Source organism: Podarcis muralis, chromosome 8 (genome assembly GCF_964188315.1).
Source record: "Podarcis muralis chromosome 8, rPodMur119.hap1.1, whole genome shotgun sequence".
Lineage (NCBI taxonomy): Eukaryota > Metazoa > Chordata > Lepidosauria > Squamata > Lacertidae > Podarcis > Podarcis muralis.
In genome coordinates this window covers 80,575,316-80,601,499 of record NC_135662.1, presented here as the reverse complement: position 1 = coordinate 80,601,499, position 26,184 = coordinate 80,575,316, and the positions used below count along the sequence as shown (strand labels likewise).

At 43.0% G+C, this 26,184-nt stretch overlaps 1 protein-coding gene across 6 annotated transcripts in view; it reads left to right on the top strand.

Annotated features, from left to right (window-relative positions):
- The window catches only part of ELP2 (elongator acetyltransferase complex subunit 2), a 53,833-nt gene that overhangs the window by 21,137 nt on the left and 6,512 nt on the right, over positions 1–26,184 (top strand). For 3 of the 6 annotated variants that reach the window (XM_077933379.1, XM_077933381.1, XM_077933378.1), the window contains exons 12-23: positions 65–214; positions 854–1,042; positions 1,478–1,547; positions 3,584–3,682; positions 3,809–3,866; positions 11,469–11,541; positions 12,503–12,695; positions 13,840–13,961; positions 16,685–16,827; positions 17,832–17,945; positions 20,976–23,858; positions 25,752–25,848. In XM_077933379.1, coding sequence (XP_077789505.1) covers positions 65–214; positions 854–1,042; positions 1,478–1,547; positions 3,584–3,682; positions 3,809–3,866; positions 11,469–11,541; positions 12,503–12,695; positions 13,840–13,961; positions 16,685–16,827; positions 17,832–17,945; positions 20,976–21,132 — 1,368 coding nt within the window. In that variant the 3' untranslated portion in view covers positions 21,133–23,858; positions 25,752–25,848. The remainder of the gene's footprint in view (positions 1–64; positions 215–853; positions 1,043–1,477; positions 1,548–3,583; positions 3,683–3,808; positions 3,867–11,468; positions 11,542–12,502; positions 12,696–13,839; positions 13,962–16,684; positions 16,828–17,831; positions 17,946–20,975; positions 23,859–25,751; positions 25,849–26,184) is intronic. The other 3 variants (XM_028737978.2, XM_077933380.1, XM_077933382.1) reach the window with 3 other exon arrangements.

Sequence of the window (26,184 nt, the reverse complement as noted above, 5' to 3'; positions counted from 1 at the left end):
ATCTCTATATTTAACAGATAGCTCGTTCACATTTTATATAATATTAGTGGTCTTGGTTTAATAGAGAGAATGGGCTCCAGAAGTGGTTATTTCAGGGCATTTTGATGCCGTGCAAGATGTGATGTGGGATCCAGAAGGAGAATTCATCATCTCTGTTGGTTCTGACCAAACTACAAGAATCTTTGCTCCGTGGAAAAGGGAGAACAAAACAGAGGTATTTATTTATTTAATCTTTTCTACAAGCGTGCAAAATCATCTGTAATTCAATAGGTCACAAAATGTAAAACTGGAACAATGGCTGGTCTCTAATTTCTCAAAAACCATTTACGCTGTACACTGATCTTTAGTTTGCTACTATGATATTACAATATTGCGGATGTCTAAAAATGTCCAGTTCTTGCACTAAAAGGAGCAATTCAAAAATGATATCTTGCTTTTTGCAGACTTCCTGCTAATTGTGTCATTGTTTATGCAGCATTCCCTTGCTCTGTTCTGTTTCCTTTAGAGGAATAAAATATATTAAAGAGAAATTTAGAACCAGTAAGTGGAGGGAGTTAGACTTAACTTGGGGATACCTGTTCAACTTTCGGCAGAGATGCTTCCCTGCAACCTTGATAAAAATTACAGCAATCTTTTCTCCATTGCTTATAAATGCGAAGAGATCCCTAGCATTTCCAGTGAGGACCAAGTCGAGGGCAAGGATGCTTTTTCTGGGGAATGGGCTGAATGTCCATTTTCAGCAAAATTGACTACTTAGAATGGACTTAGGCTAAATGTTCTCAATTCTTCAGTGCTTCTTTCCTATAGCTGACAATACCGACACATACTTACATGTCAATGGTCCCTTTACTAGGCATCATGGCATGAAATAGCAAGACCCCAGGTCCATGGATATGACATGCAGTGTTTAGCGATGACCGGCCGATTTCAGTTTGTGTCTGGAGCAGATGAGAAGGTGCTTCGAGTATTTACTGCACCCAGGAATTTTATGGAAAACTTCAGCAGCATTTCTGGTATATCTCTGGAGGAACTAAATAGTGGAGTAAGTGTGTACTTACTTTCTTTTAAAGTGTGTGAGCTTCCTAACTCTCTTACTGGAAATCCATTAACCGGAGATCTTCACTATGTGAATTGTTTACAGCTGAACTACGGTTCCTCCTTTGAGAAATCCAGACTAAAAGGCCTAGAACTACAGTAGTTTTCTCACAGGGGAGCCAAAATTGTGTTGGTACTTTCACCTTACCTATAAAGTTGAAGCATGTAGTTTTTAAGTTTTAACAGTTTTGGATTGGTATTTTCCTAGTAATTGGAATAGGGCATTATGTATTACCAAGCTTGAGTTTTTACGTCATGAAAGGTCAGGCTGAAAGTACACTAAAGAAGGACCATCAAGAAATTTCAAAGCTTATATGAGTAACTCCCCCCACCCACCCAAGGAAAGCTAACTTCTACATAACTTTTTCTTTTTTCTCTTTAGCAAATGATTGATCTTCCAGAAGGAGCTACTGTGCCAGCCTTGGGGCTGTCCAATAAGGCTGTCTTTCAAGGTAAGAGGTGTGCGTTGTCTGTGTGATTTGCAAATCATTCTCTAGCTACACCTGTGTGTGTATACACACATATATACATATATACTCATATGTGACTAATAAAATGTGTGTGTTGTTTTTAAAAAGATTTGTGTTGTTTAGATTGATGAGAGGCACTAGGTGGCTGGTCCTTATTTAGCCTTGGTTTGAATTCTGGGAAGTTGCTAAGTCTAGCCTAGCCGTTTGGAGGAATTTGGAAACATTTCCTTTTCGGGGATCAGATAGTAGCTGGTGGGAAAGTGTTTTAAGATATTGGAGACTAGTTTCTGCCACTCAGAGGACAAGATAATATTGAGCTAGATGGACAAATATTCTGATAGGGTGTAAGGTAGCTTCAAAAAACCAGGAATTGGCTGGCTCTTGTCTCTAAAGAGATATTATGATTGAAGCTATTTTGTCAACAAAAATGACACTGGAAGAGCAGTCCTAACCTTTGTCCAGGCAGCAGTGGTCCAAGACAGAGTGACATAGCCACTGCTGCTTCTGCAAGCCCACCACTCATGCCAGCAGGGATAGAAGCTAGGGGGTGTATGGGGTGAGCAGACAGAACACTGCTCCGCTCTATGTTAGCCTGGAGTCAAGTGACTGTAGTTGGGCTGGCTCTGGATCCTAGGCTGGTTAGGCTCCCCTCTGCCTGCTCCTGGGATGCCCTGTTTGGGGGGCTTTCAATGGGCTACCTCTGGCAGAAGTCCTCCTGGCTGTATGTTTGGTAAGATGAACGGGGAGGTGTGCCAGAGGTGTGACACGGCTGTCATTTTGTGACAAAGACTGGCGGAGCTGTTTTGGGCTGGGCAGAGGGAGCCCTCTGCTTCATCTTGTACAACAAACCCCCCCCCCCCCCAGCATGGTGGATAGGGTTTTTAGATTGCAGTCCTTATCCCAGTATATCACTTCTTTCTGTTAGGACATTTGTCAGTTACCCAGTACAGTGGTACATCGGGTTAGGTACTTAATTCGTTCCGGAGGTCCGTTCTTAACCTGAAACTATTCTTAACCTGAAGCACCACTTTAGCTAATGGGGCCTCCTGCTGCTGCCGTGCCACTGGAGCACGATTTCTGTTCTCATCCTGAAGCAAAGTTCTTAACCTGAGGTACTATTTCTGGGTTAGCGGAGTTTGTAACCTGAAGTGTATGTAACCCGAGGTACCACTGTACTGTGATAAGCCTATGCATAGTCTGCTGTGTCATACCAAAATTCATGAGCTGTTGTCCCTAAGTCCTTTCAAGAATTCATTTTCTGCAGTTAAATTACTGCCCTGTTATTTCAATGCATAGCCCCTCTGCTGTTGGTGTCAAGATGGCAGGAGATGTGTCTGGAAGTCTTGGGTGCTGTATGTTCCCATGTTGTTCAGATCTGGTAACATACGTTTCCTTGAAAACTTAATCAGATGCCATTGGTTAAAGTCTCCGAGTGCCACACTTCATGTCTCACACCCATACTTGATGGCTGGGTAAACTTATTCAATAGAGTGTATATTTTAAGCTTCCCCCCCCCTTTTTTAAACAAATCTTCTTGATTAATAAATTTAGTGCAATTGTTATGAAATTGCAAACTTCGTTTCCTACAGAAGTCGGTTGAGGGAGCTCAAATTGGCAGGGGTGTCTAACAAAAGCAAAAACAAAAATTTGATGGCATCTGGAGACTAAATTCTGTAGGTGATGGCCTACTTTGCCAAATGCTGAGTTGCAGCTGGGAAAAGTATAAGGCAGAAAAGTCTGTAGAAAGCTGACCAAGAAGATGAGTTATGGGGTAATCTCAGGAGAACGCTATACCAGCTTCTTTCAGCTTTTTCTAGGTCCTGCCAGGAGTTGTGTCATGAAGCCCAAATAGTTTACCTAGCATTGTAAAATTTGCTTACCTTTCTATCCAAAGGTTATGGACCAAATTTTCTTTTAGATAATTTAAACTGAAAACAGAATTGTTCTTTTCTGTTCAGTATTTTGTTAACCTTGATTGGCATGTTACTTTCGGACTCTAAAATATGCCTCTTTTACAGCTGAAGATACTGCAGCCCAGACGACCGAAGAAGAAGAAAAACTTAGTAACGCTTCCAGTCAGTATCATGAAAATTACTTTCAGCCATGTAGTCTTACAGGTATGCAACATGTTAAAATGCTGTGTTTGGGAATTTTGTTATGTAAATTAAGGGAGCAGATGAAAGGGAAGGGGGGCAGTATGAGGGGGAAAACCTCTTGGTTCTAAACCAATTAATATCTTCCAGAACCTCCCACGGAAGATCATCTCTTGCAGAACACGTTATGGCCTGAAACACAAAAGTTGTAAGTCGCTTTGTTTATCAGATGAGAAATAAATGGGAAAAATATGGGGAAAGGTTTTAACTCATTTGTTTAAAGTCAACTTCCCACGAGTTGTCCTCATTTCCTAATAAAACTGGAGTTGTTCTGGGCTAAATGTGGGCCAAATGAATGAATGGCATTTATTAAAAACCACATTTGCATCCTATTCTTTATTGAGGTAGCTCAGAATAGCATGCAAAATCATCTTTTATCTTGTTCCCACAACAGCCTTGAATGGGTGGGGATTGAACCTGGGTCTCTAGCCAGGTTTGAAGATACTTAGTTAGAACGTTTAGCATCTAATGTATATGTTATGTATGTATTTGATTTTATGTCCTATCCCATCCAAAAGGCTTGGGGCAACTTACAGTATGCGAATTACTCTGTCCTATCAATTAACTGCTTGACAGTCAATTTGAATTTAAAAAAGGCCAGATGATGCTTCTGGAAGACCTACTGGCCTAGGCTTTGACAAGTTTTTGTTGAATTCTTTGCAACTTTTTCAAAACCAGCTGTTGTTATTATTTAGTAGTAGTAGTAGTAGTAAAGGTAAGGTAAAGGGACCCCTGACCATTAGGTCCAGTCGTGGCCGACTCTGGGGTTGCGTCGCTCATCTCGCTTTACTGGCCGAGGGAGCCAGCGTACAGCTTCCAGGTCTTGTGGCTAGCATGACTAAGCCGCTTTTGGCGAACCAGAGCAGCACACAGAAACGCCGTTTACCTTCCCACCGGAGTGGTACCTATTTATCTACTTGCACTTTGACGTACTTTCGAACTGCTAGGTTGGCAGGAGCAGGGACCGAGCAATGGGAGCTCGCCCCGTCGCGGGGATTCGAACCGCTGACCTTCTGACTGGCAATCCTAGGCTCTGTGGTTTAACCCACAGGGCCACCCACATGCCTAGTAGAAGTAGTGGTGGTGATTTTTTTTTTTTAATGTTTCTGTTATTAATATAATCTGGGCAATGGGAACGGAGACCGAGAGAGAGTGGCTTCCCGAAGGGTGTAGGTTCCTAACTACTAAGAGTTAGTGGCTGAGATAAGACTTGAACCTGTGACCTTCTGGCTTACTAATGGCATTTTTAGCTGCTATACTATATCACTTGGTAAACATGGAGCAGTTGCTTTATTGATCCTGAGTATAGCTCCCTCCTGAAACTGAGAAACAAACAATAGACGAATGAGTGGCTGCTCTCCTGAAACAAGCGCTTTTAGGAGCTAGAGGGTAACCCAGAGGCAGCTCTGTGTTCAGTGAAGGAGTTGCTGAGTTGCATCAAATATGTGTGCATTTGAGCAGAGGTCAGGAGATAGATTTTTGCCTTTAGATTCAGCGAGGTCTGCTGTCCTGGAACAATTCCCAGGGAGGCTGTTTTCCCCTCTGTTTTCTTTGCTCGCTGCAGTTGCCTTAAAGGCGCTTTAAATTGTGGCAGCTCTCTTTGCAAAGTGTGCCAGTTTTTCACAGTCTCTCATTCTTGGCAGGCTGGAGGTGGCAGAGGTACCATGATTCCAAGCAATTTGGCTTTCTGCTGAATCTGAGCAGGGAAGCCTGGAAATATTCTCAGGGCCGGGGGGGAAATCCTTGCATGGTTTGCCAAGACCATTTGCCAGAGCCCTGTCCACAGACCTGCACGCCTTGTGACCCACCAAGCAGAATGCAGCCCGTAGGCCATGTATTGCCAGCTGCCAGATGTAGTTTTTGTAGCCACAAGCGAACAGCAAAAACAAAGCAATTAGAAATCTGCAGTATGACCAGCTTTACACGGATGGGTTTTAGAGTTTCATAAAACTCTCCCTCTGGCTCAGTGTTAAGGGCAGGGGCAGGGGGAAGAAGCTTGTTGCATGTTTTTGGTGGAGGGAAGGTAGTAGCTCAGTCTGCTTCTTAGAACGGTGTGACGAGGTGTCAATCATTCAGTCAACCATATGACCTTCAGTGGAAGATGTTGGGCCAAGCCAAAAACCCGGTTATGTTGGAGGATGGCATTTTCCCTCTGGACGTTAAGCACAGGGTCTTGAAAGCTTCACCTCTTCTGGGGAGCAGAAGTCGTCCTACCCTCCAAATCTTCCCTGCCTCCTGATGGGGTAAAGGTACCCCTGACCATTAAGTCCAGTCGCGGATGACTCTGGGGTTGCGCTCATCTCGCTTTACTGGCCGAGGGAGCCGACATTTGTCTGCAGACAGTTTTTCCGGGTCATGTGGCTAGCATGACTAAGCCGCTTCTGGCGAAACCAGAGCAGCGGACGGAAACGCCATTTACCTTCCCACTGGAGCGGTACCTATTTATTTTCTTGCACTTTGATGTGCTTTCAAACTGCTAGGTTGGCAGCAGCAGGGATCGAACAACGGGAGCTCACCCCGTTGCGGGGATTCGAGCTGCCGACCTTCTGATCAGCAAGCCCTAGGCTCTGTGGTTTAGACCACAGCGCCACCCACGTCCCCATGACGGATTAGGTCGAGTCTTTTGTTCCTTAGGAGAAAAGGCTTCCAGTGCGGTACTTTTAACTGCTCTACAGTTAAAAAGAGGAATAAAAACAATTCCTCTTGTATTATCCACTCTGTTGTCCACCCTGTTTAACTCCCCACCAATGTCTGGGACTGTTGGCTGGGATTTGGAGGTTCCTCATTCACTCTTGTTTCTCCCTGGGGTGGGCAGATTGGCATGGGGATCTACATTTTGACAGTTCCTCTATTTTGTGAACTCAGTGTTCACTACTTCTTTTCCGTTTGTAATGAGAGAGAGATAGATTTATTTTTGGTTGTGGGTGTAGATGGGATGTGTTGCTCTGCTCAAGATCCTGAGGACGTCATCCTATCTAGAGACTATCCTCACAACACAATCAGTAAATAGAAATTCACAGTAAGAACCAATTTCCTTTCTCTAAGCCTAACTAAGGTGGTTGTTACTGCACCTCACCCTTGCCTTCAAATTCTTTTGTTGAAGGTCAGTATAATAGGTAACCAATAACCAACTAACCGAAAACACGTAGTAAATCAATAACTTTTAAAGGCACATAAGTGCTGTCATTGTATTTGGAGGAAAGGGAGCAGCAGGATTTTATTTTTATTTTTTAAAGGGAAGGACTTTTAAATCTGTAGTAATCTTAGTAGGTTTTCGAAGTGAACTCTCATAAACTCAGGAGAGAGACTCTTTGCTAGCTGGCTAAAGGTGCTCTGAGAGGGCAATTGTTACATTCGGCTGCAAGCTCATTATTGAGAGAATGGCAAGAGGAACAGGTAGCAGCAGCGTACATTGAATAAGCTTGGTGAATCCCCAGTGAAGTCGTCTCCTCATCATAGGTTTTTCTTAAAGGAAAGAGAATTATTTCTCTAACCAAGGCTGTACTTTAGCAAAGAGAACACCAAACAGATGTTTTGCTGGATCCAGATGCAGAATTTGCTAGATCCAGATACCATCCGTGTGTGTGTGTGTGTGTATCTAGTCCATTTATAAATCTGCCCCATTTAAGAGCAGTGATCCCAGTGTGAGTTACACTTAAAAACAACCATAAAATCAATTAAATACAATATAACAAATATCTGGAGTCTTGTTTCACCTAATGTTTGATTCGTGTAACTTTGCATCTGATTAGAGATATGAAACCTCTTCAGTACTGAGAAAATTGCTGATTATGTCTCACGATCCATTTGTCTGATGTTTAAATAGAAAAATGTTACTATAATCATTATGAGTGTGGAGGCAGCCTGATCCACAGAATAATGCATTGAACTTTAGACCCAAATTTTCAAATTCTGGCTTGTTTCTGGACTTGCTGCTTTGTCTTGGACAATTCTTATATACCTCATCATCAAACTTGACTCGTGTTTGTGGAGGGACGTGTGTGTGTGTACGCTCTTCTCTCCATCACACAAATAACATAATTTATATATAATTTAAATAAGTTACATTAATTTAGAAAAAATAGGTAACAAAAAATGGTAGGGAACGTCTGGCCCATGAGGCTGTTCCCCGCAAACCTTCACACCTGAGCGCATATGGGATGGCAGGTGTAGCTCAGGTATGGCTGTAGCTATTAAGTGAGCTCCCAATTGTTGTTGTTGTTGTTGTTTTGGCAAGTGGAGTTCCCTGTAAGAAAAGAAAATGCCCTGTTTGCAGGAAATGTTGCCTACAAATGAACTTCAGAGGGGACTCCCTGGAACCACTCATTTGCTGGAAGTGCCTTCAAGGTCACTGTAACTTCCGATTAGCTGATTGGAGGTTACAAGAAGTCCCTTTGGCAATCACCTGTTTTTGCTGTTTTTGTTATTTAATTATTGAATTTATATACCACCCTATACCCAAGGGTCTCAGGGCGGTTCACAGAATAAAATCAATATATAAAACCACAAAATACCTAATAAAAATAAAAACAACCCAACCCCCCCCCCCCCGTCAATTTTTTAAAAAGGGCATAGGATGTAAATTGGATCAACCAAAGGCCTGGTTAAAAAGGAACATTTTTGCCTGGCACCTAAAGGTGTATATTGAAGGCACCAGGCGAACTTCCCTGGTGAGAGCATTCCACAGACAGGGAGCCACTGCAGAGAAGGCCCATTCTCATGATGCCACCCTATGGACCTCTCGAGGAGGAGACACACGAAGGAGGGCCTCAGAAGATGATCTCAGGGTCTGGGTAGGTTCATATGGAAAGAAGCGGTCCTTGAGGTATTGTGGCCCTTTTATGAAGTTGGGTGAATGTCAGGTAGCGGTCCCTCCCACCTGTCAAAGTTGGCCCATGGCATGGGGAAATGAAAGGATCAGGCCTACCGAGCTGGAACTGGTTCTCCACATCTGGTGTGAAGTTAAAATGCTAGTCTCTGCTAACCATTCTTAAGAATTCATGCCATAGTTTGAGCTCTGAGAGGTACAACAACAAACTGTGATCCAAGATCTGCTTGCCTACTTTTGTTTCCCATCTGCTCTTTTTATAAGTTCAGAACTATCGCCATAGTATAGCAGATCTTTGAGGTGGATCAATTGCCCAAACTGTGGCTTGTGAGGTCCTACGAAACAGCAAGCAGCCGTTTCCAAATGTTAGATTTTACAAACCAGCTTCAAGCTGTGGTTTATTGGCCCTAAACAAACCACAGTTTGGGTACAGACATTAAAATAAGTTTTGATTTAGCTAAACTCTGCTTGGCTTTGCGTTATATCAGAACCCAGTCTAGGTTCAAATGTTCAGAGGCATGCAAAAAGGATCACTGGCCCAATGAAGAGTATGATTTAGGCCGTGGCATTTCCTATTAATAAGATGAAGTTCCTCCAACCTGCTAGGGAAGACTTTTTCCAAGACTGAGTTCTACTACAGCATCTCTCCCCCCCCCCCTTTTTGTAGAAAGCAATGTATTTTGACAGGAGATAAAGAAAATATTGTCGGTTCCCAATTGTATTTGTGCAGTATTAATCTTGAAAGAAGCAATGTGAAATAATAGAAAATGTAGGTTTAATGTTGCCATAGCAGCAAGAAAAACAGGAACTGGCTTGCTAAAAATAGACCATTTGGCAATTGCATTTCTGTGCAAAATACTGTCACCTCGGCTTTAGATTTCAGAATAAATTTTTAACTTTGATAAATATTTAAGGAGATAATTGTGCATAGGAGTCTACTGAAGTGTTCCATTGCAAAGATTACATTTTATAGTTCAATAATAGTACGGTTGAACTTTAAAATAATTACAGGAGTAATCAGGCAACATACTAAAACTTGCAGTGTCTAGCTTCATGCAAAATGTGTTTGCTTTTTTAGCTCACATTTGTTGGGCTGGTCTTACTACAGGGTGAATAAAGGTGATAACTGAAGGCATTGCAGACCATTCTGCTGTGGGGTCTTCATAGACCCCATGTGGTTGCTGAGGCCTCTTCAAGTGACCTGCCACTAATAGCCGATTTATAAAGAAATGATTAGGGAATAATAATAATTTATTATTTATACCCTGCCCATCTGGCTGGGTTTCCCAAGCCACTCTGGGCGGCTCCCAACCGAATATTAAAAAGACAAAGCAGCATTAAACATTAAAAACTTCCCTAAACAGGGCTGCCTTCAGGTGCCTTTTAAAAATGAAATAGTTGCTTATTGCCATGACATCTGCGTTCCACAGGGCAGACGCCACTACTGAGAAGGCCCTCTACTGTTCTATGATGCTAAGTCAAGTCTGCCAGTTCTCCGCTTGGTGCCTACCTGCCCCTTGCCCCTCTGTCTTCCCCAGCCCACCATTTTCTGACCCATATGGCTTCTTATTTGAACATCACATTTGTGCTCCTTCCAAGGCCAGATAAGAGATCAATTGGCAGCAGCATCTTCTGCACAGGAGCTCCAGGCACCTGCTTTCTGCCAAGTCAGGTTGTTGGTCAGTGTTGGTGCTGACCTTTAAAGCCCTAAATGGCCTCGGTCCAGTATACCTGAAGGAGCGTCTCCACCCCCATCGTTCAGCCCGTACACTGAGGTCCAGCGCCGAGGGCCTTCTGGCGGTTCCCTCACTGCAAGAGGCCAAGTTACAGGGAACCAGGCAGAGGGCCTTCTCGGTAGTGGCACCCGCCCTGTGGAACGCCCTCCCACCAGATGTCAAAGAGAAAAACAACTACCAGACTTTTAGAAGACATCTAAAGGCAGCCCTGTTTAGGGAAGCTTTTAATGTTTAATAGGTTATTGTATTTTAGTGTTTTGTTGGAAGCCGCCCAGAGTGGCTGGGGTGACCCAGCCAGATGGGCGGGGTATAAATAAATTATTATTATTATTATTGGTCCATCAAATTCAGTATTGTCTACACTGCTTGGCAGCAGCTCTCCAGGGTGTCAGGAAGGGAGTCTGTCACAGGAGAGCTTGCTGCTGATTGAACCCGCGGTCGTCGGCATGCAAAGCACTCCACCCTTGCTTCCTCATCATCCGGACATCCTTACATGTAGAAAAGGAAGACGACCCTCTCGCAAGGGCTTTTCCTTCCAGCTGGATGATGAAGGCACTACTTGGCTATGCAACCGCACAGGAAGGAGAGAGGAAGAACGGAGAGGCTGCAAGGTGTGTGTGTTCCCAGAATACGTTTTGGGACACTCTGAATCAAACACCCACACTTTTAGGAGAGCCTTCGCTTTGAGATCGCATTGAATCTTATCTAGCTCAATGTTGGTTTGGGTGCAGGACAGCAGAGCTTTGATACCTCCATACCAGTAATAGCCAGGTTATATGGAAATGAATAGGAACGGGGTGTGTGTGTGTGTCTTCTTCTTTTCTTTGGCGATCACTCGTAGCCGAGTAAGATTGTCTTCCATAAACACGGTTTTAATAATGAGTCCGTAAATGACTGTGGAGGCCAATTCTGGATCCACACGTCCTTCCACAGTGGGGACATTGGCTTGCGGGCGGGAGTTGATCATGGTGTGGATTTGCCAAGCGTGCCCCCCTCTTAGCACGTTTCTCCCTAGCGTCCTGAGTTTGAGTGTCTTCAAAGCCCATGACACCTTTGGTAAAGGCTGTTCTCTAACTGGAGCGCTCGCAGGCCAGTGGGGTGTGGATACACTGCAACGAACTGTGGCCCACCTGACATTTTTTGCTATCTTTGCCTTATTAGTACTTTGGGGTCTTTGTCATTTTAGGTATGGACACGGTTATGAAGTTTTTTGTGTTGCCTGCAACAATGCGAAAACTGTGATTGCCTCGGCATGTAAGGTAAGAAAAAGTAAAAAGTGGCTCTGAAATTTCACTCACAGTGATCTGGGTGGCCTGAGTCACGGGAAAGAATCCGCCGGATCAGACCAGAGTCCCAGCAGCTAGAGAGTTTCACAAACCTGTGGCAGCAACTGGTGCTGACAGGAAAGCTGCTTTGGGAGAGTGACCTCATTGCGTGGAACTGTTCCTCTTTTTAAAAAAAAATGAAGATAGTATCTTAACTACATCAGATGCATACTTTTAAAATTAATGTGCGGAGAGACTCCACAGATGCAAATTAGTGGATGATTCCTCATATAGGCTGTTTGTTGTACATGGGGCATGTTGATTAATCAGCAAAATCAAAATAGGTTTTTCGAAGGACGAGGCAAACCTGGCCATTTTATTGTAGAATGGTGTCCTGGGCCGACATATGCAGAACATGAGTTTCTGGAAGCCAAGGACTGTAAGAAATACAATCAGTTCTTGCATTGTAATAGTAGTGGAGTCAGCCACTTGTGGCGGTGGTCAATGTTTCTGGCATTTCCGTAATGCAAGCAAAAAGAGAATCAAGTGAAGTAAAGATTCCTGCCGAAGGACAGTTTGCAAAGTAAATATTTATTCATCCAAAAAAGATGGGTTTCACTATTTCCTCCAGCGCTTTTTGCTACTACATCATGCTGGCTTTATTTAGGAATCTTTTTGGCCACCCTTCATTGGCAGGCAATCCCAGGGTGCGACATGATAAGACCATTGAAAAACATTAAAGCAATTTAAACGGTAATACAAAAGAAGAGTGGATAAATAACACCAACTGGAGCAACAATAAAACCACTGCAATAATGACATCAAGCATCCTAAACACAATCTTACCCGGCAAATGTCTCTGTAAATTGTTTATCTGCCCTTATGGTTGTTTTTTTTCAAAGCTGCTTTTGTTCATTCTCAGTATTTATTCTCTCTCCATCACCCCGTTTCGCAGGCTTCTAAAAAAGAACATGCAGCCATTATTTTGTGGAGCACCACAACGTGGAAGCAGATACAGAGCTTACCTTTCCACAACCTGACAGTGACACAGATTTCCTTCTCCCCCAACGATAAATTCTTGTTAGCAGTTTCAAGAGACAGGCAGTGGTCACTTTGGAAGTGTAATGACATCAGTTCAATGCAACCAGGTAAGCTAGCTAACAGTTGGTTTCACTGGTTGAAAACTAACATTGCAGCTTTTTAAGGTGTGTTATGAATGAACACACAGATATCCATTTTGTGACTCTATTTTGGTTTCTTCTTAAACTTCATCTCCTTATTCTTTGTATTTTGATTTACAAATCTGGCCTTCATCATACGGTTTCCAGGGGAGAGAACGTTTGGGCAGCAGAAACTTTCAAGCTGCTGATTCATGGCAAGCCATTAACCAGATGAGGGCGGTGGAAGCTGTCTTGTTTGCTTCTTCCTGTTTCTTGTGGAAAAGGAACTTTTGGACAAACGTACAGTATGTCTGTTTATGCCCTACTCTGATGAAATGGTAAAATAGTTTCCCTGCTCCTGACCATTATGGACTGAACAGTGCTCAGGAAGCTGAGCAGTTGTAAAAGCTATAGCAACCTGTCTTCTTTTTTTAGTAGCAACTCTTGATAAAATGTTGTCGGACATTTCTCCTGTCCAGTAACATTTGACTGCTGAATGGTATCTTTGTATCCCATATGTAAAGGAATGGCATTCCAGGAGAGTTAACACTGGATGTTAAAGAAAGCTTGTAAATGTGCTGGAAGAAGTGGATATTATGTATTCTGTTCTATTGAACCATCTAAATATGAGTATTACTGTTCCTGACAGTCTTGTGGGATTTGGAAACGATTGCCAATTGTTTAACTGGTTTGTAGATTGTGTGTGTTTGGTGAAGTCAAATCTTCCCTAAAGAAGGCTATTTGAATGCAGTAGATCAGTTTTTCAGCTGGTGGATGTTGGCAGACACCCCTCCACCCCCCAAACTCACTAGCCATTGTAGTTGCCCAAGCAGCTTGGCTTGGGAAGGTCTCGTCTCCTTGACTGAGCAATCTTAATAGATGATCTTTCAGTGCAAACTGAGTTGCCCCGAAAGCTTCTGCAGTTATGCAGAGGTCTGCCTTTAGTGTTCAGAACACCAGGAAATAGGAATGGGTTGTGTGTCTGGATGCAGTTTGTGAGCCATCAATTGGCCATCTGTACTCTAGATTACTGTTCCCTCCTCTTAAACTTTTACCCCACCATTTTCTAGGGCAATGTCTGCCTGCAGGAATAAATCACAACGCTCTTCTGTTTCATAATTTGTCATTCCAGACCCAGCTTTCAGCCTTTTTGCTTACACAAATCAAAGCACGGCTGTGCACACTCGCATCATTTGGTCCTGCGACTGGACCCCCGATAGCAAGTATTTCATTACTGGAAGCAGAGACAAAAAGGTAAGTACGTAATCAGTTGCTCCTTACCCAGCTTCACAGAGTTAATTCACACAAATCAATTTTTATTTATTAACAGCATTTATACCCCACCCTCTTCCTTAAAAAGTGTTTCCAAGGCAGTGTTCCATCCATGTAATCGTTTAAAAAGTACAGAAACATTTAAAGAAAACCAATACTTCACTCCTATTTGGGGCAAGAACCAAAGGAGCATGTTCTTGTATGTTTATGCAGAATGTGTCATTAAAATTAATATGCCTTTAAAAATCCATCCCTCAGTAAATTTGTTTGGCACTAAACTTGACTACCTATTTTTTATATATAGGCATAATCTTTTACTGAAAGTCCTAATTCAATGCAGATGGAAGATGTTGAATGTATTTAAAAGCAGAGGAGGAATTTTGCACAAAATATTATTTACCCAGCTGCTGTTAATTCTAACATGCTCATTGTTAGTGAGTATAGGACTGAAGCGAGATCTTGCATGTTAGCTTAGAAAGGTAATAGTTTTATGCAGTAGGAAGTCTCTTATAGCCATATTCTGTGTACTATGATGGGGCAAGAACCTGCTTAAGGCATTTCTTTTGAAAAAGATGAAGCCTGAAATCAGGCAGTGTGTACTACATTCATTCATTCATTCAATAAATAAAATGTTGTATACCTAGGCAGTCCAAATTATGTGCTAAGTAATTAGAAATTTATGCTATCTGTGGATTCTGCAAATTGAAAAATTGGCATAAATTACCTTAGTTCAAATAATTTATTATGAGAACAGGCGTGGTAGTGGTTAGAGTGTTGGACTGAGCCTAGGAAGAAATCTGCACTGAATCTCACTTGTTCACCTTGTGCCAGTCATTCTCTCTTGACCTAACCCACGTCATAGGGTTGTTGTGGGAATAAAATGGGGGGAGAGAGAAAGAGAGATGAAATTCTCTGGAAGCTGAATTCTGTTCTCCATAGCACATATTGTGGGTTTTCTATGCTCCTACAGAAGTGTAGCCATGCATAGAGTTTTGCCCAGATCCTAAGAGCTTGGTAATCATTTTAGTTTCATATCTGTGCATATGGTGGTCATCTGTGATAATTTAGTACAGTGCCATCAGTATATATAAAGCTTTCACAGTATAAGCGACAGAAAATCACTGTTCCTTGTTATAAGGAGCTTATAGTCTAAGGTTTGTCAGTGGAGAGAGAGCAGAGGAAGATCAGGGATGAAAGATGCAAGGATAACAGAAGATAAATGTGAGCAACTGTAGTTACACATACTCTGATTTCATGGTAGTTGGGAATGAAAAGTGAGCGGTGGTTGTCTATAATCAAATTTTTAAAGTGCAAAAAGTATTTTTTTATGGTAACGACTCTGTTTCTTATGCCTCTTCACGTATTGTCAGGTTCTGTTTTGCAGTCCTGGCTTAGAGTGGCTTTTGCCTTGCTGCTAACAAAGTGAACAAGAGCTTTAGATCTTGCCTTATTTATGTACCAGTGGCTATAATAAGCTATTTTGTAAATTCCCACCTTCACATGGGGGAAAAAACCTTCCATCGCCTTCGTTGTTATTCTTTCTTAAGCCCCCATACAGGTTCTTTTCTCTTTTTTTGCAATATCCTTTATTTGCTGGTGGTGAGCAGCCCGGCAAAGAAGGTTTTCCAGATAATCCTTATCAGTTAATCCATGCTTCTAAATGTTTTTTTTTGTACAGCAATAGAACTTACTATGTGTTTTGTACACTGTTTGCTAACCAGCAGTGGCTTTCCCAGAGCCTAAGCCTCTCCTCTAAAACTAATTTCCATAAAGTACATCAACACTTGCCTTGGATTATTATTATTTTTAATCACCCCTGTAAACATTTCAGAATTGCTGTGAGCAAAGTTGGGAGTGCCTTCTTCTTTCTCCTAACTTCAGATTCCCCCAGAAGCTCCCCCACACTTCACTTTTCAGTATGGCAAAAAAAAGTCAACATATGATTATTGCTTACTGGACTGCTGCAGCTTTAAGACAGAGAGAGAGAGATAGAGAGAGATTTGCCTTTATGGTTAGTTTTATTATTTATATGGGTTTATATCCTTCTGTATCCCTTGGATTCATGGGACGCAGGTGGCACTGTGGGTAAAACCTCAGCGCCTAGGACTTGCCGATCGCATGGTCGGCGGTTCGAATCCCCGCGGCGGGGTGCGCTCCTGTCGTTCGGTCCCAGCGCCTGCCAACCTAGCAGTTCGAAAGCACCCCCGGGTGCAAGTAGATAAATAGGGACCGCTTACTAGCGGGAAGGTAAACAGCGTTCCGTGTGCTGCGTTGGCTTGCCAGATGCAGCTTGTCACGCTGGCCACGTGACCCGGAAGTGTCTGCGGACAGCGCTGGCTCCCGGCCTGTAGAGTGAGATGAGCGCACAACCCTAGAGTCTGTCAAGACTGGCCCATACGGGCAGGGGTACCTTTACCTTTACCTTACTATCCCTTGGATTCAGGGTGGCTAACAGTTTTTCAATAGCATATATAGGTCTTTTTCCTTCGCAACAAACCTGGACCCCAAACAAGAGAAGAGGTGGGGGGGAAAACAGGACTTTCACGTACTAAATTCATCCCCAAACATTTTCCATGCATGGAGAACAGTTAGTTTCTCGCAGCATTGGGAAGAAGCACTGCAGGGGTGGAAACTCCCACCTGATCCAAGTGTGCAGTCCTCAACTGTCTCATTGGCTGATACTCTGCTACTTGCACTTGAAATAGGTTGTTATTTGGGGCGAATGTTGTTCAGCAGAGGAGAATAAAGAAAACGACCCTGGTGAGATCCAGCCTTGTTCGCCAGTCCTGGATGTTGGAGACTCTGTCACGGCCCTTAGTGCTAGTCATGTGCTTGCTCCTGATGGGAGGTATGTTGCCCTTGAGTCCTTGGAGGAGAAGCCATGTGCTCAGAAGCCGAATGTTCATGGCGATTGATTTCCTGAAACAGAGCCACTACTAGTGGCTTTTGTGGCCTGTGTTTCTTAGTTCGCCTTGTCGTATTTCTAACTCTTATTCAGACAGTCGCTGGTTCTACCTGCCTCTACCCCTTCTAGGTGTTGCTCTACATGGGATGTACGTTGTAATAGCCACAGGCCCGATTAACAAGTCTTAAAATGGGGGAAGGCTTAAAAGTTGCTTGTATGTGGCGCTGTGGGTTAAACCACAGAGCCTAGGACTTGCCGATCAGAAGGTTGGCGGTTTGAATCCCCGCGATGGGGTGAGCTCCCGTTGCTCGGTCCCTGCTCCTGCCAACCTAGCAGTTCAAAAGCACGTCAAAGTGCAAGTAGATAAATAGGTACCGCTCTGGTGGGAAGGTAAACAGCGTTTCCGTGCGCTGCTCTGGTTCGCCAGAAGCGGCTTATTCATGCTGGCCACATAACCCAGAAGCTGTACGCCGGCTCCTTTGGCCAATAAAGCGAGATGAGCACTGCAACCCTAGAGTCAGCCACGACTGGACCCAATGGTCAGGGGTTCCTTTACCTTTACCTTTATGTGCAGTTTAGATGTGATGTCCAATATGTGGTGGTTGAGCTGGGATTATCAGCTTTCAGAGAGTTGGATGGAATCCTGAGGGTCGTCTAGCCCAACCGCCTGCAATTCAGGAATCACAACTAAAGCTTCCCTGACAGATGGCCACCCAAGCTGTGCTTACAAACCTCCGCGGATGGAGAGTCCACAGTCTACTGAGGGTGACCATTCCGTCGTGGAACCGCTCTTCCTGCCAGAAAGTTCTTCCTGATGTTTAGTCAGAATCTCCTTTCTTGTAACTTGAAGCCAGTGGTTCAGGTCTTACCCTCTGGAGCAGGAGAAAACAAGCTTGCCGACTGGGTAATGAGCTTTAATTACTGACAGAACTGTCCTTTTTCTATAGCTATATCGTTGCAATAGGCACAGAAAGTGGGAAGATTCACTTGTATAAGTGGAAACCAAGCGACAAGAGGCTGCCACTTTCGGACTGGACCAAATGTGTTGAAACGGACAACAGGTAACCCTATCCCAAACCTCTTGTGTCTCAAAGCAACTCTACAGAAAGCCACTATTTCACAGATGCCTTAGCATTTGGCTGTGTGAGGGTTCTTGCACTGGTTCTGTGAGGCCCCTTTGGCACCCGTTATAATGATGCCTTAAGGGACCTGCATTTGTAGAAACCCTTATTTATAGAGCTGATGCAGCATAGCTGCTAGAAATGTGAGCTGGGAATTCTCTGCTTCAGATTTGCCCCCAGCCAGTAGCTGAATTTTAATTGTGGTGAGCCATGATATCGTAGCAGCAAGATGTGCACTGGAGGGGATGCAGGGTGAAAATGTAGTGGATGCTTGTGTCTTTGTATGGTTGCTGTGGTCCTTTCTCTGCTTCTTTTTCAAGAACTGCTTAATTTCAGAAAGAGTTGCACAAGAGCTCTTCCAGAGCCTGTTGCTCTAGGGAGTGCCAGTAAACGAGTCAAACCATTTCTGTTGTTCTTAAACTTGTTCTGATTTGATTCTGGTTCAGCCCAGTAAAGGTTTGTTAGCAGCTTCAGATGAATGTCATATGATACCGAATTCTCTGTGTGATAAGGCTAAAGGTCCCTGCGATTTTTTTATCATTATTATCAATATATCCTGCCTTTCACTGCAGTTCCCAGGCAGTCATCCCTCAAGCCCTGTGGCCAGAACCAGATCTGCTTAGATTCAGGCCATACACTATCACAGTGGTCTTGGTTACTGTGTTACATATGCAATTCCTGGTCCATGCTTTTCGACTCATAGCTGATCCCAGAGATCAGCTTCCCCTGTACATCCCTGAACTCCGTTCATTTTCCTATAGTGAGAGGGAAGACAGTACAGCACAGGTGGAATTCTTCTGTGTAGTGCATGAAAAAAATATCCTTCCCTCCTTCTTTCACTGCACTGTTATCATCATGGTCGGTTGCAGAATTATAGCAGCAAATGGCCTCTGTTCTGCCTATTTCGTTTCTCAGCCCTGGAAGAGGGCAGTGTGTTAGCAATACTTGGCCTTTATATAGCACTCTCAGAGCACTGCACATTACATTATCTCGTCATAATCCGTTCAGTAACCTTGTAAAATGGGTCATCATTCTGACGATATTACAGATTTGAGTGGTAGGAGGCAAGTAGCTGTGAACCGAGGACTCCCTGGTTTGTAGCCCCAGTCTCTTACTGTAGCTCTTCTATTAGAAGCTTTAGCCCATATATAGAATTCAGTTGCCATTCTTGTTGTGCATGTATCCCCATATCACCCCTTTAAAAAAATTAGACCCATATTTGGAACTAGCAACCTGAATTTCAATTCAGATACAACTAAGCCTTAGGTAAAAGACGGAACCAAAACTCAGTTTAGCTCTGGAATCAGTTACTACAATTGTTTGCAGCTATATGCATACTGGGTTAAGCCTTTCCAAATCAGATGCAAATAACTTGATGTGCAAGCTGAACTTTAAAGACCTTAATGGGACATTTAGAAATGCATAAAGGGTGAATTTTTAAAAGCTGAAATCTGATGGGAGGGAGGAATATATAGTTGGAGTCAGTTTTATTTATATAATACATGTTCTGCCACATTTGTGCTCAAAGCAATTTGCAGACAATAATTATTTAAAATAAAATAATGCAATACTTAATAAGAATTATAGTATCACTACTGCATGAACAATGAATAGAGGAGACACATCCATGCTGATTTCAAGTTCTGTGCCTTTTGGGATCTGGCTTGTTAAGGCCCCATGAGACCATGAATGTTTGAATCTCTCACTATGCCATTAACTTTTCCATTTATCTAGATTGGCCCAAAGGGCTTACTAGTGTACCAGCAGCATCTGTTCACCCTTCAGATGGTTTGCCCGGCTCCACATAACATCTCACACACAGTCCAGAGCCCTCTGGGACATCTCTTGCCAGCACAGTAGCTAGATAAGACTTTACACAGTTCTGTTGGCATACCTTGACTTCTGTATGTCTTGTTTGTTTCACCAAACAGTCTTTACATTTATTAAGAGTTCAGTGTTGCAAATTGTCAGCTGTAGCTACTTAATTCTTGAACAAGTTTACCTGCTCTAGTGCCAACAGAAGGAGATTGAATTGGAGCTAATATTTGCTTTTATTTGAGTTGTTTACTCTGTGGAAGAACATGTCTATAGTTCAAAAAGCATTGGGAAATGTGAATATTAGTTGGGCAATTAACATTTTCCACACATGCTTCTGATTGCAGTTGTTTGCGCACCCGGATTTTGCCTTTCGATGCGGCAGCTAATTGTAGTTCATTGGTTAGGATTGTCCCTACAAACTTATGGGTCAATTACATCATCCCGTCCTGATTTTTGTTAATAATAATTTGCTGAGATAACCATATTGGTAGCCTATTGGTTAGCGTCTTGCCCAGAACTCATAATATGAACCCATAGTTTGTTTATAAACTTTGGTTTGGAAATAAGGAATTAACGACAGGTTGCCAATGCGGATGTCATGGTAAACTACGATTAGTGAAAACTAGAAGTGAAAATTAATTGGGGGGTGGGAATCCACACCCTAAAAGGGGGAGAAGGTAATTTGTGAAACGAGGCTGGAGTGAGCAAGCACATGGGCTTGCAAAGGCACCCCTGACTATCAACCCATGGTTTGGCATCTTTTCCCTTGAGCTCTTGTACTCTCTGACACTTGCTTCTCTTTAAACTTTCTAAGTGAAGTGTTTTGGAACTTTCTGTTAAGAAGCTTGCATGGCTAAGGGCAACGTTTGACCTGAAATTACAGCGGAAATAGGTGTATTTCTGTTTGAATTATTTATGGGAGGAAGCAGAGAAATGCCACTTGAACTCAGAATAGCTCCAGCATCTTTAATATCTACAGGCAGTGACAAGTTTAGTCCTCCCCCCCCCCAGCTGGCAGCGCTGAAAAGGAGTGCACTAATTAGCTAAATGCTGACGTTTGGAATTGACAAAGTCCAGCTGAGTTTGACATTTTGTGGTTGCGAGAGATGAATTGGGTTTCCTTCCCCCCTAATAGCTTCTGTCTTTTTGCAGCCAAAGCCACACTCTTGTTGTCAAGCAGCTGTGTTGGAGAAAGTGCGTGGGCCGCGCTGGGCAAGGGACAGCGGAGAGCAGCAGGTGGCTGCAGCTGGCGAGCTGCGGGGCCGACTATTCTGTCAAGATACTCAGCATTAACAGAGACAGTCTTTAAGCAATTTACTTTTGACCACACTTCGTGAAATATGTGAATAGTACCTGTTTTCTGAACTTTTCTTTTTTTTAAAGCACTTCTTTTTCTGAAAACTGTGTGTCTACCTGGAGCTTAATTATTAAAGCGGTTTGTATAAAAACATGTGTTTACCATTGGCCTTCCCTCACGAAAAGGTTATTCTCCACGAGTACATTGCTGTCCTTTGCTAGCGTTTTCCTTGAGATAACCATCTCCCTAGAGCAGAAGTGGTTGGGGCAGAACGGACTCACTTCTTTACCTTCTCGGAAATTACATTCCTGTTTAAAATTGCCTATTCCCCCCCCCCCATTGTGTTCAACATCCTTTTCATTCGTGGTTCTAGCCTGGGCCTCAACGAAGTTTTGTCTCTAAATGTGCCTGAGCCTTAACCAATGCAGGGTTTTTGTTTTTAAATCATTTTGGTCGGGATGGAAAATGTCAGGCTCAGGGGCTGCATTTTGCCCTCTGCACCTCACTAGTTGGCTCTTAGTACTCTCCCATGGCCCTTGCCAGCCATATCCCCTGCTTGTCCCGCTCTGCACTTTCCTTGGTTGTTTTTGCCTAGCTGGAATGTGTCTCTGAACTCTGATAATGCCTCTTGTTTCCGTAGGTTAAGGATAGAAAAAGCGGTGTGAGAATGCCTGTCAACTAGACTATTGGACAAAGGTAAAATTCGCATTAATTGCTCTGTCCACTTCACAGCCTTTCTCCCTGCCCTCCACAGGTGTGCGGCCCCCAGAATGGAATGTGGCCCTCGGAATGAAAAAGGTTCCGTGTCCCTGATTTAGATGACCTTTTGAAATTCTTTGTAACTTTTCTTCTCTGTTACGTATAATGCGTGTTAAACGCGGCGGCTTGAGATCAGATTTATTGTGCCACGGAACTTGTGTGATTCCAGTTCCATTAAATTTAGTTTTTTCTGAGAGTATAGTACAGTGGTACCTCTGGTTACGAACTTATTTGTTTTTTTGTTTTTTTTAAAGAAATTTTATTAAATTTTCAAAAGTTATAAAAATCTCTGGTTACGAACTTAATTCGTTCCGGAGGTCCGTTCTTAACCTGAGGTACCACTTTAGCTAATAGGGCCTCCCGCTGCTGCCGCTGCGTAATTTCTGTTCTCATCCTGAGGTAAAGTTCTTAACCTGAGGTACTACTTCCAGGTTAGTGGAGTCTGTAACCCGAAGTATTTGTAATATTTGTCTGATTCTTTGTTAAAAGTGGGTAACTTTTTCAACTATTGAAAGTCTTTGTGTGGTGGTGCACAATCGTGTGAGGAAAATGAATAGGACTAGTGTGCTCGGTCCCTGCTCCTGCCCACCTAGCAGTTCAAAAGCACGTCAAAGTGCAAGTAGATAAATAGGTACTGCTCCAGCGTGAAAGTAAACGGCGTTTCCGTACGCTGCTCTGGTTTGCCAGAAGCGGCTTAGTCATGCTGGCCACATGACCTGGAAGCTGTACGCCGGCTCCCTCGGCCAATAAAGCGAGATGAGCGCCGCAACCCCAGAGTCGTCCGCGACTGGACCTAATGGTCAGGGGTACCTTTACCTTTACCGTTAGTGTAACCTGCACAGTTTCTTCATTTTCAACTCTTAATGGATAGTGCTCAGATGGGGGAATCCCCTTATGGAAGCAAAATGCAGCTTACCTATGATAAAATAAATTAAGGCATTGGCCTTTTTGTTGACTCTTGCCTGTGCGGTGCTGAAATCAGAGAGGGAAAGGCTTTAGTTGTCTTTCCATAAATAGCTTGTGCTAGGTCAATTTTTCTCTAAATTACACACGGCCAACTAAAAAACTCTCAGACTAATTGTTAAAACCAGTGCAATCTTCTTTTCCCCCAGGAAAGTGAGCCCAGTTATTTTAGAAACCCTTCTTATAAGTGGATCAGATATCAAGCTGGCAGCAGTGGCATAGCAATTGTAGCAGAGATTGATATCTCATTCTGTCCTTTATGCTTAAGCAAACCTTAAAGCCTCTTTGGGGAGCTTCTAATGCATTGCTGAAAATGTAACCAAGTCCAACACATCTCCTTAACAAAGTCGTTCCTATATTGCTTCTGTAAAAAGAAATTGACATGATTTATTTTTTAAAAATTGAAACCTCAGCAATAGAGCAATTCACTCCTGTGTATCTAAAGGGTCTCAAGTGGAGAGCTCAGAAGTAAACCACCAGGCCAGGGTCTGCCCGAGACCCTGAAGAATTTCTGTCAGTCAGATTTAAACAGCACCAGGCTTGACAAAATAATGGGCCTGACACCGTGTCAGTCATCATATATTCACATGTTTATAAAGCAAAACGGCACAGAAAATGCATAGCTATGAGGTCATCCATCCTTAGGAGGCTGGGGCAGTTCATGGTTCTGAGGCCGCAGTGCAAATGAACCAGGATCCTTTGAGACCTTTGCATCTTGTTAGGAACAGTCTGCCGAGGTTAGAGGTGGAAGCAATTTTAATACTTGTTAAGTTTTTCCAGTAAAATACACCCAGTCACCGGGATATGCGGCCAAGCAAGTGGTTATTTTGAAGCCTGTGCTGACAGGTATCGTAAGGCATTGAAGTGAGGAGTGCTTGGATTCCTATCTCTGGATGAAATCAGAAGCGAGCGCCGAAGACGTGGAGAAGAATGGCCAGACCTCCTTTGCAAGTTGGGCAAGAGTCAATTCAGTGTATGGAACCGGAAGAAAATGGCACTTCAGGCCAAGAAAATGGGTGAGTAGCTTCCATTGTAAATGTGTCCTGGCACATGAGCATTTTTAGTGTTACATATATATAATTTAAGCTTACAATTTTTTCAATGGGTTGGCTTGACTTCCTCATCAAGAAATCAATGCTCACATTAGTCTTCACTCCCTCTTGAAAATATTTTCTGTCCTCCCAGCAAAAACTCAGCCTGCCCTTCCCCCAGACCATAACAACCTTTGTATTTGTAGGAGCTGCTACATTCTTCCTCTGTAAATAATTCCTAAGCATGAATAATAGTTATGGCCACCAGTGTAGACCCCTTCAAAATTAACGGAGGATAATGCTTTCTGTGTCTGTTATCCTACATCCAAGATTGGAGGGAGAATGCCATTAATTGCTGAAAAATGGCAGCTGGAAAGGGTTATTGCTCATGGGTATTTGGCTAGTCACTTTGGGAAACAGGATATCAGACTAGGTAAGCCTTAGGTTTGATCCAACAGTGCAGTTCTGATGTCTTACATTGCTTCAAAAGCAATGGTCTGGTAGCTGTGGTCAGAGTATCTCATGGGAAGTAGCCACTTTTAAAAAAAGAAAAAGAAAAACATGCCTGTAAAGGAACAGTGAAAATCCATTTGTGAATGGGAAGGAGTGCTGAAGAAACATGCAGGGAGTTGTTTTGAAAGCAGCATTGATTTTTTAAAATTTCCACTGGGGTCATGACTAATGTCTGAAAAACCAGGGCAACATACGTTGAAATGCAACTTCATATCATCTCGCATTAGGAAAACAACTGGGAACCTGAGTATATTTTTTTAATCAGTGTGTGCTGTCTGCTCTGAGGTTAGTCCCATTGAGTTTAAGGGGGCTTATTTCCAGTTAACTAGGTATTGGATTGCAGGACAATTTATAGGGAGCTATCATCCACTTTGTGGAGTACAGTGGTACCTCGGGTTACAGACACTACAGGTTACAGACTCTGCTAACCCAGAAATAGTACCTCAGGTTAAGAACTTTGCTTCAGGAGGTGAACAGAAATTGCATGGTGGCAGGAAGTCCCATTAGCAAAAGTGGCACCTTAGGTTAAGAACAGACCTCCAGAACGAATTGAGTTCTTAACCAGAGGTACCACTGTAATTCCTATGCAGCTATTGTCGACTGTTATGAAAGGCATAATAAACATGTCTCAAAAGTTAAGACATTTTCTAACTCTGATATGGGAGCATCAGTGTCATCTACCTTCAGCTTGGGCAATGCTTCAAATAATTTAACGCAGTGCATCTCAGTTCCTACATATATGGAGAGCAATATCTTTTCCATAGTTGTTTCTTCCCTCATGGAAGTATAAGCCTATTCAATTAAGTAGAATGGGACAAATCTGAGCAAGCAATTTGCATTGCAATGCAAAATACTTATTAACACCAGTAACATTTCATTAATATTGGTTTGCTGCAGTTTTCTTGTAAACATTGTCTTTAAGAACGAAGGCTGCTGTAAAATCATCAAAGGCAATACAGAACTTATTTAGATCCCATGATGTATCTATTAGCCTAAAATGAAGTTGTACCTCTTCCCTTATGGAAAACAGCATCATAAAAGTGGCTGATGCTGATCGATTTAACAAATGTAGACAAATATTAGGTTTTTGATGGGCCTTGAATTCTTTGGGGTGGTCCCTTTTCCCTTTCTGGTATATTGGAATTTATAACCCAAGATGTCCTTCTTCCTGACAGGGAGCTTTAGAATTGCTACAAGTCACACACAGCACGAGCTAATACATGCTGTTTTTAAAAAAACAAAAACCCTGTTCAGAAATGCGTACAATTTGCCACTTGTGCCCACTTCAAAACAAGATGATTCTAAAAATAATACGTTAAAACACAAAAAGGCCACATTCACTGTTAATTCTGTCTTTCGGTGCAGGTCCCCTCGCCATTACCAGACAGTTGAGATCAGAACCACGGCGGCATACGGGAGAGTCACTTCCACACTATATCCAACCAATCTCACCCTGCAAATGGTAAGGACCTCCATGGTGCATGATATCATCCTAAAAAGTAGCTTCTAGGCTAGCTCTCCAGATAGTGCTGGACTCCAGCTTCCATCAGCCCTGCAGCTAACACTGCAAGGGCTGATGGGAGTTGTAATCCAGTGAACAGCCACAGGGTCACATATGTAGGCAGTTGTGGGAAGAAAAGGTTTGCTCCCTTGACTGAATGTTCTGCAGGACTTTGTGCTGCAGTATGTAGACGATGGTGCAGGCACACTACACAACAACTTTTCTCTTCTCTCCTTGTTGCTCATGAGTGGTCTAGGACAGTGTCTACTGGAAGACAGGGTCTTTTCTTAGACTAAA